The sequence below is a fragment of the Chaetura pelagica genome, unplaced genomic scaffold (genome assembly GCF_000747805.2).
Source record: "Chaetura pelagica isolate M959 unplaced genomic scaffold, ChaPel_1.0 scaffold69, whole genome shotgun sequence".
NCBI classification, from domain to species: Eukaryota; Metazoa; Chordata; class Aves; order Apodiformes; family Apodidae; genus Chaetura; species Chaetura pelagica.
In genome coordinates this window covers 3,388,843-3,404,644 of record NW_009970724.1, presented here as the reverse complement: position 1 = coordinate 3,404,644, position 15,802 = coordinate 3,388,843, and the positions used below count along the sequence as shown (strand labels likewise).

At 36.1% G+C, this 15,802-nt stretch overlaps 1 protein-coding gene across 1 annotated transcript in view; it reads right to left on the bottom strand.

Moving 5' to 3' along the window:
- AK5 (adenylate kinase 5) overlaps positions 1 to 15,802 on the bottom strand; it is a 70,340-nt gene that overhangs the window by 15,182 nt on the left and 39,356 nt on the right. Inside the window, exons 7-9 of the mRNA XM_010006725.1 lie at positions 13,076 to 13,152; positions 2,375 to 2,417; positions 1,197 to 1,241 (exon numbers count right to left, since the gene is read on the bottom strand). Coding sequence (XP_010005027.1) covers positions 1,197 to 1,241; positions 2,375 to 2,417; positions 13,076 to 13,152 — 165 coding nt within the window. The remainder of the gene's footprint in view (positions 1 to 1,196; positions 1,242 to 2,374; positions 2,418 to 13,075; positions 13,153 to 15,802) is intronic.

Sequence of the window (15,802 nt, the reverse complement as noted above, 5' to 3'; positions counted from 1 at the left end):
TAGGGAAACAGTGCTCAAAAATCAAAAGAAGAGACAAGGCCAAAATAAAAATCAAACCTTCTTTTCAATGAAGTTTTTAAAGCATGTAACTTGTGTGTATTTACCAACTGTAGGGACTTGAAATATGACTGCACAGCTCTATTATATGGATTTTAAATGCTAGAAAATAAGTTATTTTCCTCTTTGTTTATATTTCCATTAACAAATAGAGGAATAAAATGTTCACAATAGAGCAAATGTGGCACCATCTCCTTCTGACTTGAACATTCTTCTAACTTTTGCATTTAATTTCAGAAATTATTGTTCTAAGCATATAACTTTTAGAGAAGTTTCAGTACTGTAGCTGAGAATAAAAATTAAATCAAAAGGCAGTAGCATCAAAGGAATGGTTTTTGCCTACTGTAACCTGGAATCTTTTACTACAGCTTCATAAGGATGTTATGAGCCCATAGTGTGAGAATCACACTCATGCTACAATTTTAGCTAGAAATATCTTTGTCATAGTCACATTTTCTTTCTAACATGGGTTGGATGTTATTCTTCTACTGCTTTAATAAGATGAGAATTATTTTTTTGTAAAAGCACTGACTTAAAAAAAAGGAATAAGTATGAATGGCTAAAGGAAAATAGATACAGAGAAGTAATAGGCGTATTATCTGTAATGAGACCATTAAATATGTGTAGGTGATTAGTTTTATTTCTGGACTCTTTTGGTTTTTTTAGGCTAGTAACTTTGTGTGTGCATGTGCTTGTTTATACGTTCTGTCTCCTGACCTTGAATCCACCAGCAGTGCAGTAATTCTATCCTATTTATTTGATGTAGACACACAGTATTAGAAAAAACAGCTCTAAAGATTATTTTGTTTTTATATAACTGTTTCTCTTCTGAATGTAGAGCCAAAATGGAAATTTCATAATGTCCCTTCATATGTGAAATAAACTGGGACTCTTTTGAGAACTAACAATAGAAGAACAATTTTTGTTTGTTTACTTAGCAACTACATATTAAAGAAAGTTGATGTGTTTCTGTAATACCTTTTTTTGGTTAGTATTTTAAAAGAGAACACTGCCTAAACCACCACTGCAGTGTAAATACTCTTAACCAAACTGTTCTGTTAAATTTTGAATTTGTATAATCAAAACCAAGTAACATGCAGAGTTTTAAATGCAGCAGTTAAATTAGAAATTCTACTTACCAAATACAAAAATTATGTTTGATTTCCTCAGCTCTTCTGAAAAGTCTAAAATTAAAACAAAAGTTTCTTAGTTGGCAGTGGCTACTAACTTTCATTTTAGCTACTTTCCATGCTGGATTGTGTAACAGTCATGCAAGGTGATCTGATTTTACTAGGTTTACTTTCTGCTGTAATGCACTGTATTCCAAAAGATGCTTTTATCCACAAGCATATTTACCTCCCACTTTTGTAGTTCTCACTGCAGACAGGATAACAGTATTTTACCTGAGAATTAGACCTTGCACATACCCATCAGTTCATTAAAAAAGTGGGGAGGGAAAGGGAAGCAGATGCATCTTAGAATCAGAGAATTATTTGTGTTGGAAGGGACCTTAATGATGTAATAATTTGCCTCCTGAGCCATTGCATTTTTCTCTGAATATGTCATTACATTATGATTACTATAGAAGTTTGTCCACATCCTGTTCAGATTTTATATTCAGTGTACTACATCCTAGATGTAGCTTAAATTGCCCTGAGCCTCCAATTCAGCCAAATAAGAATAATGATCTCAAATGAAATCCAGGTATCTACTCTCATTTGAGCACCAAAACTACTGCATGTACTACAGCTTTGTCTTGTACTGAAATAATATATTTTATAAAAGCAATTCCTTCTAGTCTGGGTCCCAGTCATTGGCCTGATTATACCAGCACAGAGGTGATCTTGCACCAGCTATGCCTGCTGGCATTTTATTGTATCTTGACTTAGTCACTTACAAGTCACATTCATTTGCCACATACAATTTTGTGTTTTAATATGTGGCATGTGCATCTCTTATTTCGTAATATCATTGGCAAAAGGTTTTGATTCATCCTTGCATTCCTCTTAGACTCTTAGCAGCTCACTCTCCAACAAGCTATTTGTATCAGTTTCTGATAACACCTATGAGATCAGATACTGATTAACAGCAATATTTTCTAATAATTTTGGATCCACTGGCCTCAAGAGTGTAGAAATGCCTTTTACAAGCTTTAATTTGCATTCAAAGAGAATTCACATGATAAAATCCTTTGAAACGTAACTTTAACAATATGAATAACCTGAATTCACTTTACTTTCTAAGTGACTATTTAAATACTAGGGGACATAAAAGGATTTCAAAATTAATGGCAAATAATACTGAAAAAGAAACTCACCTCCTGTGCTCTCATAACCAGAAAAACTTGACTGATCCTCCTCCTGTTAATTGAGCAATTGACAAATTGAAATAGATATTCTGCATAGTTTGCATGTTTTCTTATATCTGTTTGTATTTGTCTTGTATCTTATTGTCTTCTCTGTATTCTAACCTCTCAGTTTTAGTCTTTGTTGAGATGTGTTTAACAATGTCACAGAAATGTTACTAAGCACTGTTTCAGTTGGTAGAACATGAGCATGGAGACAACTTGAGATGATTAACTGGCTCATGTTGTGAGGAACAGTTCAGTGTGTGCGCTGAATTGCTTCCCAAGTAAATACAATATGGTAAGTTGTTAGTAGTGGAAAGGCCATATTAGAGTAAGTACTAGACATGAGCTACAACATAAAGATGATGTGAGTCTTTGGTCTAAACCAACTTGAATGTCTTTACCTTCAGAATGCAGCACAAGCTACAAGTTGCTATAGAGGCTGATGAACTACAAAGGGGGATTACACCAGTGAAATAGGAAACTTAGCCTATGTTTATTTGTTTTTTGTTTCCTGATACTTTGCCACTTGGAATTATTTTTTCAAGTACTGTACGGTACCCCGATGAGGAATGACGCATACTTGCCAGCAAGAGTGTCAGAGTGGGATTTCTTTGCTGTTCTTATACATCAGAACTATAGTTGTGTTGGACATGTATGGGTTATGTAGTGTTAATATACTCACACCATCAGTGCTTTATTCTAAGCTATAAAATATCAATAAAAGCATTGACTGTAACATGCTCGTATTACATCATCAGTGCATATCAGCATAGAATACATTAGGCTAATCCTCTGAAAACAGCGTAGGATTATTAAGCTGTTGTTTCTTACAGTTCTGCTTCAGTAGTCTGTCAGAAACAATCACTGCTAGGAATCTGTAGAGCTGCATGAATAGATGAAGGGAAACTGCATGGTGAATGGAATGGGTAACTGTGATTTACAAGGCTCTTGCACCACACTTGTGGGTTTTTCCTTGTGTTCCATTACCACTGCAACAGAAGTACTCTTCATTAGGCTGAAGTATCATTACATTGGCTGCAGAGAACATTTTCACTTTTTGATTCACAGTAATTCTCAGCCAATTACACTGCAGTAAGAGAATTCCCATCTTAAAAAAAAATGGCAAAATTAAAAAAGCAGCTTGGACTGCTAAATTTGCAGGAGAGTATTTTAGGAAAAATTTTTTGAATAATCTCTTTCCTGCAATTCAAGTGATAGTATTAACCTTAGATGCTTTTTCTTTAATGTAATAATACAATAAAATATTTTACCCTTCAAAGAATATATTCATAACATATAAAAGGCCTGGGTTTAGATTCAGCTTCTTATCATGCCTTTGAAGGTTTATGGATTAAAATAATTTTAGGTACAAAGGTTTGAGTAAAGTTTCTTTAAAATCAAAATCACAGTCACAAGTTTACGATCAAATTAAAGTGGTGTTATTTATTTAAAAACTTCTTTGTTCTGCCTCTGTAATGCTGGTGGGCTGCTCAAAGCAGGGCGGTTTAAATCAGAAGTAGCTCTAATTTTTTAGGTATGAAATATGTGAAAACTAGAGACAGAACTGAAGCCAAATAAACTGCCAGCTGATTTTATTTCACCAACCGTATCTGCTTTAATACAACTACAGGTTAACCAAGTAGCAAACCATATTCACATAAGAAACAGGTGCAACAAAAAGCCACTAAAGAGAATTCCAATTACAACTCAAAAGCAGGTAGAGAGGATGTGTGACATTGATCAGAAGTTAGAACATCTGACTTCTTGTGATTCCATAGAATCATAGAATCCTAGGGGTTGGAAGGGACCTCGAAAGATCATCTAGTCCAACCCCCACTCATTAGCTCATTTAGCTCATTATTAGTAAATATCTGACTAATAGTAGGTATTTCATAGGTTAATGACTTTAAGTTCTCAGTGCCTGCAAAATTTCCCCCTGAAGTTATTGCTATTTTTCCTTTAGCATTCTTCTTTTCTGTAAAAAGCCTTCACTCCTTAAATGATTCTTCTGTATGAGCAACACTTAAGCTGCTTGGTATAAATTCTCACAAGGGCTTTTTGTCCCATCAAGCCACTGCAGAAGCAAAGTGCAGCAGGGGACCTTACAGTGCAATTGAGCTGTGAACTCAGTGCTGCTTAGCTGTTTTTCTTGGACTGCTAACAACAGTGCTCAGGAATGGATCCCTCAAATCATACACCATTGGCACCGTGTGAGTCTCTCTGCTCTGAACTGTTACATTACGTTCTGAGGGTTGGAATTCAGTGGTTTGGGTTTTTTTGGATTTGTTTTGATTTTTAACTGTAGATGAAAAAGGCTTTTCTGCAGGCCAGTATAAATGAAATTTCCAAAAAGAAAAATATACAAATGCTTCGGTAAGATTCAGGATTCAGTTGTGGTGGAATTTAGTAATTGCTTCTCTTGGAAGAATGGAAAGTTCAAGGTGTTACTTCACACAGATAACCTGTAAAATGTTATGCATCTGCTTCCATTCATCAACATGGCACCACCCATTAATTTTGTTAACATGAGCTCCATTATTTTATGAAAATCAAACTCAATGACAGGTGCAGTGACCTGTAAGTAGTAACCTGTCATTAATTTTAAAGATTTGTTACAGGAATTCAAATTGTCTTTATTGATACAAATAGAAAAGGACTCAAGGGCAGAATGTAACTTTCACTTGTAATCTGAATTTTCTAAAGACATTTAATTTTCTTTGAGATATAGGCATTATTATATTTTGGTCTTTAAGATGAAGGTATTTGTCTTCTACTATATATGCCTACAATGGGCAGTGTGCTCAAAAATGTCTTTTTTTTTTATTGCTTGCTCCCCTTCCAAATTCTTTCTAGTCTGAACCCAGTGTCACATACTGCAGCACTTACCCAAGATTCTGTGTAGTAATATGTTTGAAACAAAGCTCAGTTCTTTATCAGTCATAATTTAGCACAGCCAGTGAAAAAAAAAAAAGAGGTTGTTTAGTTTCAGGATGGCACAACAAAAATGAGTAGATCCCTTCTCCTTGTGTGGCAGATGATGAGGTCTTGAGATGATGAGTAAGAGCTGCTGTGCAGACATGTAACGCACAGAATGGTGGCAGAGAAAAAGAAGGAAGAGATGTAGATCCAGGAAGTGTAGCTAATAAGAACAGACCTTTTTAAAATATGGAAGTAGAGCATAAGCTGAAAGAATTTGGCACACAGAAGTAAAAGAAGAGGGTATTGTAAAAATAAGACTAGCATGTGGCCTCAGAACCTACAACTCACTGCTATTAAGATAAGAGTTGACAGCTGTGCTCAAATTTTACCTCTCAAAGACTTTCTGCTTAATGTTTGACCAGGCACATTCTGGGTTTGCTAAAACATCTTTTTATGTTTTATTAGGTAGATTTATAACTTTCAATAAGGAAATTTTACAGAATGTATAAAGAACTTCTCTGTTAAGAAATAATTTAATGATGGTAAGAAGCAGTCCACTGATCTGAGATGCACTAGTGTGAAGGAATTCTAAAACTAGGCCACTTCTCACGCCTTATGACTGGTATTTAAGCCCAAATTGGCTCAAGTTGACTGCACAATCACAGGATACATAAGGAGTAAAAAGACACCAAATAGGAATCATATGGCTTTCTCAAATTACATAGTTTAAAAAAAAAAAAAGTTTCCAATGTACCCAGAAAAGCCACTCTTCTGTTTCAATACAATATAAAGAAGTTATTTAAAGAGCAGTTTTAATTCCTATATAGCAAAATAGCATCATTTCAATCACTGCAGTTTAACATGTAAATGTAAAAGTCTAAAATAGGTTCTTTAACAGTGATTAAGGAATTTTAATATGCTTTTAAAAAGGAGTTTCATCAATGCTTTAAAATATAGGAATTGTTGTTAGAAATATTTTAAAGGGTGGGCTTTGTTAGCTGTCTTTCAGGATTTTGGGCAATGTGAACACAACCCACCCACAGCCCTTAGTTAGGTGTCTAAATCTTGGAGGCAGGGAGGAGGATGATTCAATACACCTTTGTATTTCACTGTCAGCTTTAGGTGCGATATGTTCAGATGTGGATCCTATTTGCATCACCTGTGTGAGATCCTGACATTCCCCAAGAATTGCAGGTTCTCTGGATTGTAAAGGTGGACATACAAAATGCAGAACTCATAAATTTAGCTGTAAAGTTACATTTTGTGCATGAAAGGGTAAAGCTTTCACTTGCCAATGGAGGGGCAAGCTGGTGTGAGGAAAGGAGGTGCACTGTGCTAGTGCTATTGCTGGGAAAAATGAGGTGAGATACTGTAAATAGTAGTTCTTTTTTCTCCAGACAGCTTCCACAAGCCAAAGGGAAGATCTTTCAGAGTTGCTGGAAAAGTATTCAGTGGAGCATAAATGCAGCACATCTTGAAGAATGATGCTGTCATTGTTGTTTAAATCTCCAGTAACTCAAATGAGCTCACCTTCCTTGTAACTGAGTTTTTGTGCCCTGTACTGTCCACCAGTGCTGCAGGCAGCAGCTTTTGGTTCAAAATCAGAAAAAGAAATGGGGATGCAAAGACTCCAGTTCAGTCCCCCAATATATGTATCATCAGAAAGTAAATCCAAATGATGTCTGTGAAAGGAGGAACATAAAACTGTTTCTTTCATTTAAAAAAAAAAAAAAAAAAAAAAGCAGATTGAAACTATGGCAATTGCCTTGCCTATTTTACCATGGTTTGCATGGGGGGAAATGGAGCAGTAGACTTCCTTTCGTGTGCCTTTACAGTGTATAATGGTGATTTTGAAGGAGAAAAAAAATTCAAGCTTACAAAATAATATAGACACACCAAGATACACTTGGTAACAGGCAAACCGTAGTACTTTGTTTCTAGAACTGTTTTTTTTTTTAAAGCATTTAATAGGATAGTTTCCATGGCAACATGAACTGAACAGATTGTTCATTGACTTCAGTACATTTCTATTAAACATCTTTTCTCTGTAGTTAGGCCTGCCTCTCCAGCTCTTTCATCTCTTTGGATGCTTACGCATTATCTCTTTTTGCAGATATCCTTAAACTTGTTCGGACTCTATCTTTCTGTGCTCTTCAACAGAAGCAAATGTTGAGGGAATAGAATTTTGCACGTTCTCTGAGCTTCCTCTATTTCATTTTCTTTTCTATCACATAGTCTTGTTTCAATCAGTTTTCCTATAGTACCAGAATCTGTAACTCAAATTGATATCACTGCCTATCAGGAAAGGAGAAATGGACATCACAGAAATGTTTAGCATTAAAAGCCCAAATGGCTTCTGGATGCTCTTGATCACTTTATTGAGACCTGCTCTTATACCAGAAGTTCCTTCTGTTCTCAAGTAGAAAAAGCACATGATTCATGTAGTACATTCTAGATCTGAGCCTTTAAATAATTTAATAATGTTTACTTAATTTTGAAAGGTAGCTTTATAAGTCCCAGTTAGAATTTCTCCTGCTAATGGAGGAGTGCAGTTTGCTCTTCATTGTATTGTAATGTTAACCCCTGGAGCACTGTGACTAAAGGGTTAAATAAATTACTTGGATTGAATATTTGATGTAGAGAAAAGGGAGTCGAAACACAGTGATAATGGATATGAAACAGTAAATGGAGAAAAATCGTCTTTGGCTTAATCTACAGAGCTTGAGGTAAATGAGGCTTTCAATTTGCTGTTGCCCATCACTTCTAGGAATATTTGTGTTCAGCTTCTGCATTGAAAAGACTTTCAAAGCCTTTTCATTACCTCTCCTGAATATTTAAATTTCAAGCTATGATAATCAGTCAGGTCTGAAATCTTGTTATAGTCCTCTTAGCAAGAATCTGTTTTTCATTGATTCACTTAAAGACTTCTTCCTGCTCCCTGAAAGCCTAGATTTGTATGTTCTCTGGGTGGGAAATGACAGTGATCTGTAAGAATTGTCACTACATGGCAACAACTTTTAATCAAGAGCTTGTTTCCTTCTGTTAGAATGTAAGTAAGTCTCTTTGAAGGCTTTTTTCCCTCCACTTCGTTTTGGTTTTGCTTGTTGCTTTTCAAGTGAGCTGTCACATTTTCTAATTATAAAACATTTTGCACTTGCAGCAAAGATTGGGTTATGCAATTTTCTTAATTCAATAGATTGCTTGTCACTGCTGAACAGAAAACCTTTTATTATTGTTCAGTCTTTTTTACATCTACTTTCCCTAGGTCTTTGGCACACTTGGGGGAAAAAAAAAAGGCAATCTCTCTTTTGCATATGTCACTGCAATTACCTAACTGTGGAAGTAAATGCAATCTGACACTGAAAGGACATGGAAGTGCCTCAGTTATGAACTTGTACTTTACCTGATTTTTATGTATCCCAAATTCTGAAGTTACCAATTCTTCACATACTTGTTCAGGAAGTATCGATTCTACAGTCATCTGATTGTATGTTTTAACTTTTTTTTCTAATCAGTCTAAATATTCCTTAGAGTAGTTAAGGGTATTTTGAAAGCTTATTTTCCCAAGAAAATAACTGATAGGATTCGCTCATGCCAATCTTTCAATACTCAGGTTTGGCCCAAATACACTTAAACTAAGTCAAACAGTAGGTTTCTAATTAAAACTCCAATTGTTCAAGATAAAACTTGTCTGATCTCTGGAAACAAGTGGCATTATATTGCTAGCCTTGTGGATCCTATTTGCATCACCTGTGTGAGATCCTGACATTCCCCAAGAATTGCAGGTTCTCTGGATTGTAAAGGTGGACATACAAAATGCAGAACTCATAAATTTAGCTGTAAAGTTACATTTTGTGCATGAAAGGGTAAAGCTTTCACTTGCCAATGGAGGGGCAAGCTGGTGTGAGGAAAGGAGGTGCACTGTGCTAGTGCTATTGCTGGGAAAAATGAGGTGAGATACTGTAAATAGTAGTTCTTTTTTCTCCAGACAGCTTCCACAAGCCAAAGGGAAGATCTTTCAGAGTTGCTGGAAAAGTATTCAGTGGAGCATAAATGCAGCACATCTTGAAGAATGATGCTGTCATTGTTGTTTAAATCTCCAGTAACTCAAATGAGCTCACCTTCCTTGTAACTGAGTTTTTGTGCCCTGTACTGTCCACCAGTGCTGCAGGCAGCAGCTTTTGGTTCAAAATCAGAAAAAGAAATGGGGATGCAAAGACTCCAGTTCAGTCCCCCAATATATGTATCATCAGAAAGTAAATCCAAATGATGTCTGTGAAAGGAGGAACATAAAACTGTTTCTTTCATTTAAAAAAAAAAAAAAAAAAAATCAGTCCCCCAATATATGTATCATCAGAAAGTAAATCCAAATGATGTCTGTGAAAGGAGGAACATAAAACTGTTTCTTTCATTTAAAAAAAAAAAAAAAAAAAAAAGCAGATTGAAACTATGGCAATTGCCTTGCCTATTTTACCATGGTTTGCATGGGGGGAAATGGAGCAGTAGACTTCCTTTCGTGTGCCTTTACAGTGTATAATGGTGATTTTGAAGGAGAAAAAAAATTCAAGCTTACAAAATAATATAGACACACCAAGATACACTTGGTAACAGGCAAACCGTAGTACTTTGTTTCTAGAACTGTTTTTTTTTTTAAAGCATTTAATAGGATAGTTTCCATGGCAACATGAACTGAACAGATTGTTCATTGACTTCAGTACATTTCTATTAAACATCTTTTCTCTGTAGTTAGGCCTGCCTCTCCAGCTCTTTCATCTCTTTGGATGCTTACGCATTATCTCTTTTTGCAGATATCCTTAAACTTGTTCGGACTCTATCTTTCTGTGCTCTTCAACAGAAGCAAATGTTGAGGGAATAGAATTTTGCACGTTCTCTGAGCTTCCTCTATTTCATTTTCTTTTCTATCACATAGTCTTGTTTCAATCAGTTTTCCTATAGTACCAGAATCTGTAACTCAAATTGATATCACTGCCTATCAGGAAAGGAGAAATGGACATCACAGAAATGTTTAGCATTAAAAGCCCAAATGGCTTCTGGATGCTCTTGATCACTTTATTGAGACCTGCTCTTATACCAGAAGTTCCTTCTGTTCTCAAGTAGAAAAAGCACATGATTCATGTAGTACATTCTAGATCTGAGCCTTTAAATAATTTAATAATGTTTACTTAATTTTGAAAGGTAGCTTTATAAGTCCCAGTTAGAATTTCTCCTGCTAATGGAGGAGTGCAGTTTGCTCTTCATTGTATTGTAATGTTAACCCCTGGAGCACTGTGACTAAAGGGTTAAATAAATTACTTGGATTGAATATTTGATGTAGAGAAAAGGGAGTCGAAACACAGTGATAATGGATATGAAACAGTAAATGGAGAAAAATCGTCTTTGGCTTAATCTACAGAGCTTGAGGTAAATGAGGCTTTCAATTTGCTGTTGCCCATCACTTCTAGGAATATTTGTGTTCAGCTTCTGCATTGAAAAGACTTTCAAAGCCTTTTCATTACCTCTCCTGAATATTTAAATTTCAAGCTATGATAATCAGTCAGGTCTGAAATCTTGTTATAGTCCTCTTAGCAAGAATCTGTTTTTCATTGATTCACTTAAAGACTTCTTCCTGCTCCCTGAAAGCCTAGATTTGTATGTTCTCTGGGTGGGAAATGACAGTGATCTGTAAGAATTGTCACTACATGGCAACAACTTTTAATCAAGAGCTTGTTTCCTTCTGTTAGAATGTAAGTAAGTCTCTTTGAAGGCTTTTTTCCCTCCACTTCGTTTTGGTTTTGCTTGTTGCTTTTCAAGTGAGCTGTCACATTTTCTAATTATAAAACATTTTGCACTTGCAGCAAAGATTGGGTTATGCAATTTTCTTAATTCAATAGATTGCTTGTCACTGCTGAACAGAAAACCTTTTATTATTGTTCAGTCTTTTTTACATCTACTTTCCCTAGGTCTTTGGCACACTTGGGGGAAAAAAAAAAGGCAATCTCTCTTTTGCATATGTCACTGCAATTACCTAACTGTGGAAGTAAATGCAATCTGACACTGAAAGGACATGGAAGTGCCTCAGTTATGAACTTGTACTTTACCTGATTTTTATGTATCCCAAATTCTGAAGTTACCAATTCTTCACATACTTGTTCAGGAAGTATCGATTCTACAGTCATCTGATTGTATGTTTTAACTTTTTTTTCTAATCAGTCTAAATATTCCTTAGAGTAGTTAAGGGTATTTTGAAAGCTTATTTTCCCAAGAAAATAACTGATAGGATTCGCTCATGCCAATCTTTCAATACTCAGGTTTGGCCCAAATACACTTAAACTAAGTCAAACAGTAGGTTTCTAATTAAAACTCCAATTGTTCAAGATAAAACTTGTCTGATCTCTGGAAACAAGTGGCATTATATTGCTAGCCTCATCTGAAGAACTCAGATACTTCTGTGTTGGCTTAGTTTACACTGGAGACTTTCCTGGCTCATTAAAAAAATAAGAAAATGCAAAGGTATCTGGGTATGTCCATGTCAGCTGTGCCAAGTGATCTACTCATCCCCAGCTGTGGCTTTGTCTTAGTACACGTTGTATACTGCTCTAAGCCCCAGCTCCTCTTGTTCAGTGACTACCAAGATGTTCTGCTAAAACTCAGCCATTTTTAGCGGCTCAGCTGTGTAAGGTTGCTTAGAAACCAGCCTTCTTATCCCCCACATTCTCATGACAGATTTTCTATGCAATAACATCACTGCATGACACATTTGTATCCAGACACACGTTCCCTTTCCACTTGAGATTCTCCGAGTAAAGGTTGTTGGTGCTTCATGCAATTCATAAGCAGTATGTAGTAAATCACTGCAGTATTAAATCACTGCCACAGTCAAAATGAGCTCAAGTTTCCAATGCGAGCAGTTCTCCACTCTTGAATTCAGTTATTGATCTTTCTTTCCTGAGAATAATTTCTAATTTTGTTTTTCAGCCTGGGTAACTAGAGGATATTATGACTTTATGGTAATATCCTTTCCCTTCTTTGCTTCTGTATGTAATACTTGCACCATTTCAAAATTTAGATGGTTGGGACTTTTAGTTGCAATTGCCTTCTCCTTTATAATTTCTTTGTATAAGGCATTTCATGTGAACTGGGTATAAAAATATTTATTAATAATAGAAATATGTATGTATTTTAGAAACATCACTAATAAGTATTAAAGATGTCAACAGTTCAAGAGAGTCATTGTCAGCCACTTCATATTTATATATCTCCTTGTCTGAAGGGGTTTTTCTAGCACTGTTTTTATTTCATTTCTCCTTCTCTCGTAACAGTATTGCACTTGTGCCAGAATAGCAATGTGTTGGTCTGGCAAAACAAAAAGAAGGTAACTGCCACATCTGGCAGAAAGAATATTTGTTATTGACAAAGACAGAAAGGTCCCACCCTAGCCTGTCTGTGCAGTCTCACATAAGAACCACATGCAACTTCATTCAGACTACAGTGTTTTGGCACATACTATGCCATGTATTGTGAGTGAAACATATAGTTAGAAATTATAAATTAGTATCTCGTAACATAGTAACAGTGACTGACTTTTTCCATAACCTCTTTTCTTGTACTTCTGTGTATCATGAGTTAACTTATATTACAGTTTAAAAGCCCTTTGTCTTACATACTCTAAAAATTGCACCACAAATTGTATAGCACAGTATATATAAACTAGAAAACCATTTAGAGAGAGGCCATAATACATGAAATTACCTGGTCGTCAAAGTCAAATTCTGTATAAACGTTATCTCCAGAATCCATAATTAGACTGCAATCAAGTTCATTTGGCCCTAAAATAGAAAAGAAAATTAGACTTTAGAAATGGACTGGAAATTTTCACTGTGTGATGAAACACTATAATATTTCCAATTGTCTGTATTCATGAAAAACTTGTGATCCAAGGAACCACTTAGTTGTGCTAGTGTACCTGGGTAAATGGTATTCCATTAACAAAGTCTTCAAAACGTCCATATAAGCTACCACAAACCTTAAAGAATGGTTATACTCCATGGTGAATTGTTTCTGCTAGACTGCAAATTTATTGGGCAGTGTTCTGTGTGCCATGACTTGCAATTGTAAAATGCCACAGGGACCTTGGCTCAGGGGAAAATACAAACCATGCTTAGGAAAGAGAAAAGAAACACTGACTAATTGGTGATGAGTAGATAAGGATACTGGAGTGATGTTGATGGGGGACCAAAGCAACACGCTTCCAGCAGCAACAGTCCCCATTTCTATCCTACCCCTTTACAAGGTGACAGTGTGGCTCTCCCCACCATCTTCCAGTGGCAGGATCAGCAAGTCATGCAGCCTCTTGCAATGGCAAAATTCTGTTGCTGAGAAGCCTTGAGACCTGGCTGAGCTTTACCAATTAGCTTCAGCTGAAGTATTGAAGGTACAGGGTAACAGAAATTTGGTTTGGTAAGTCATGTAGGGGGGTAGTCCTTGCTAAACCTGAATGGGAGGACACACCACTAAACATCTTTCTAGATAAATATCGAAAGGGTGTAGCATGGACATATATTCTTATTCTGGCATTATCACCTCATTCAGGTCATCTTACTCCTGGGCAACAAGGAAATAAATAGTGTCCTGTGCCCTCCACAAAATTTTTGCCCAAAACAAAATCTTGCATGTATTCAACACACATTAAAATTTCAATTGGCATGTGACTACTGGAGTATTTTTCACAACATTACTAAAATGAGAATAACAAAAATACTGTCATGACACATCTAAAAACTGGAACCAGTCTGAAGCCACAAGCAAGTCCAATAGCTGTCTTCATGTGGGGAGCAGCAGGTAACACCAGGGAAAGTATAAGATGTGCTTTGTGTTGTGCCCTCATGTCCCCAGTCGGACAAGATCACTGATGAAGAAGATAAAACAACTTCCCTCTTCCTGAGTTGCAGGTGTCTCTACCTTGTATGATGTTCCTGCAAGCACTGGCATTGAGGACACATGGTTTTAAGACTACTGGTGACCTGGTGTTGTTTTCTCACCTTAGAGATGGTGGGTCTCTGTAATAAGCACTATCAAAAACAGATTTGCAGTTAAATTTGGACCAGGTGCATTTATATATTATCTGCTTCCATAGTAATAATCTATGTAGGTGGTGAACTGAACATCACTAAGAGAGAAAACAGAGGAGAGGACCTGGGTGTCATGATGACTAAAACCATAACTATCTGGTAGAGACGCTGATTCCAGAGTTTCTTAATTTGCAACATATATGAGAATCGCTGCCAAATTAATTTTTGATGGAACTCTTTGGACTAGGTAAGAGATACCAGGGAAAGACTTGGGTCTAGCATCTGTTGGTGTTTTTGTGTTGATTTCCCCTCACCCCACCCCCCTTAATGCTCATGTATAATTGATCAGATTGCTATTAAAAAAACACAAAACAAAAGCAAAAAAACACAACAACAACAAAAAAACCCAACAGGGATTGCACTCTTGCTACCATAGAATGTCACTTGTATATATGCAACATGTTCTCTGTCATATACAGGTTATGGTAATTTGAAAATATCTGTCTGTAAAAGATATATGGAACAACTGCTATGAGAATCTTAATTTTTAAATTTATTTTACACAGCTGACATCTCTTAAAACTGTGCCATTGTTGATAATACAGTTTAACTAAGCCTTAGTCTTCACCAGAACTGGCCTACACTGACACATCAATCACTTTTAAAGGTACTTGTGTGCAAGTATTTGATTGTCACTTAACTACCAAGAGCAGCATGTATCCTTAGCTAGAAATGTTAATATGAAATATGGTGCTGCAAACTTAAATGTAAAGGTCAGGCTGAAAATGAATACTCATGCATAATGTATTTTCAGTGATAAAAGCCATAAGTTATACAATTTTAATATGGTCAAGCATCTTAAGGCCTTTTTTCTTCAACTAGGACACCAGTTTCCTTGGGGAATTATATCTGCTTTCTAAGGAATATTCAAGGAAGGTCAGGAAAATTGAAAATATGTCTCTTTTCCTTGGTTCAATGAAAACTAACAAAACTCATAACCATATATCACTGAACAGCATACAGATATCTCTGCCATTCTCAAGTTGCCTGAAGACAAACATACCAGTAATGAATGGAAGGATATAGCTACTCCCAGGACAAGATAAAGTAATAAGGGGACAAAACCTACTATTTATCATATCTCTGGTGCAGTATCAATAAGCACAAGTCGTTTCCTATCCTCCAGCTTGGTTAATTGTTGGAGGGAGCCTATTTTGCTGAGTTTGGACTAAATCTTGCTAAAACTGGTCTTCTAGGGAAGGAGAAAAGGCTTGTTTACTAATCGCTAGTACATGTGGCAGCAGAAGCATAGCAGATATCTACTTTGCAAGGTATTGGGAGTCAGTAGTACTGGTGGCAGGCAAAGCTGCTGACATGGCTAAAGAAACGGGGAGAATGTTGGAAAGAG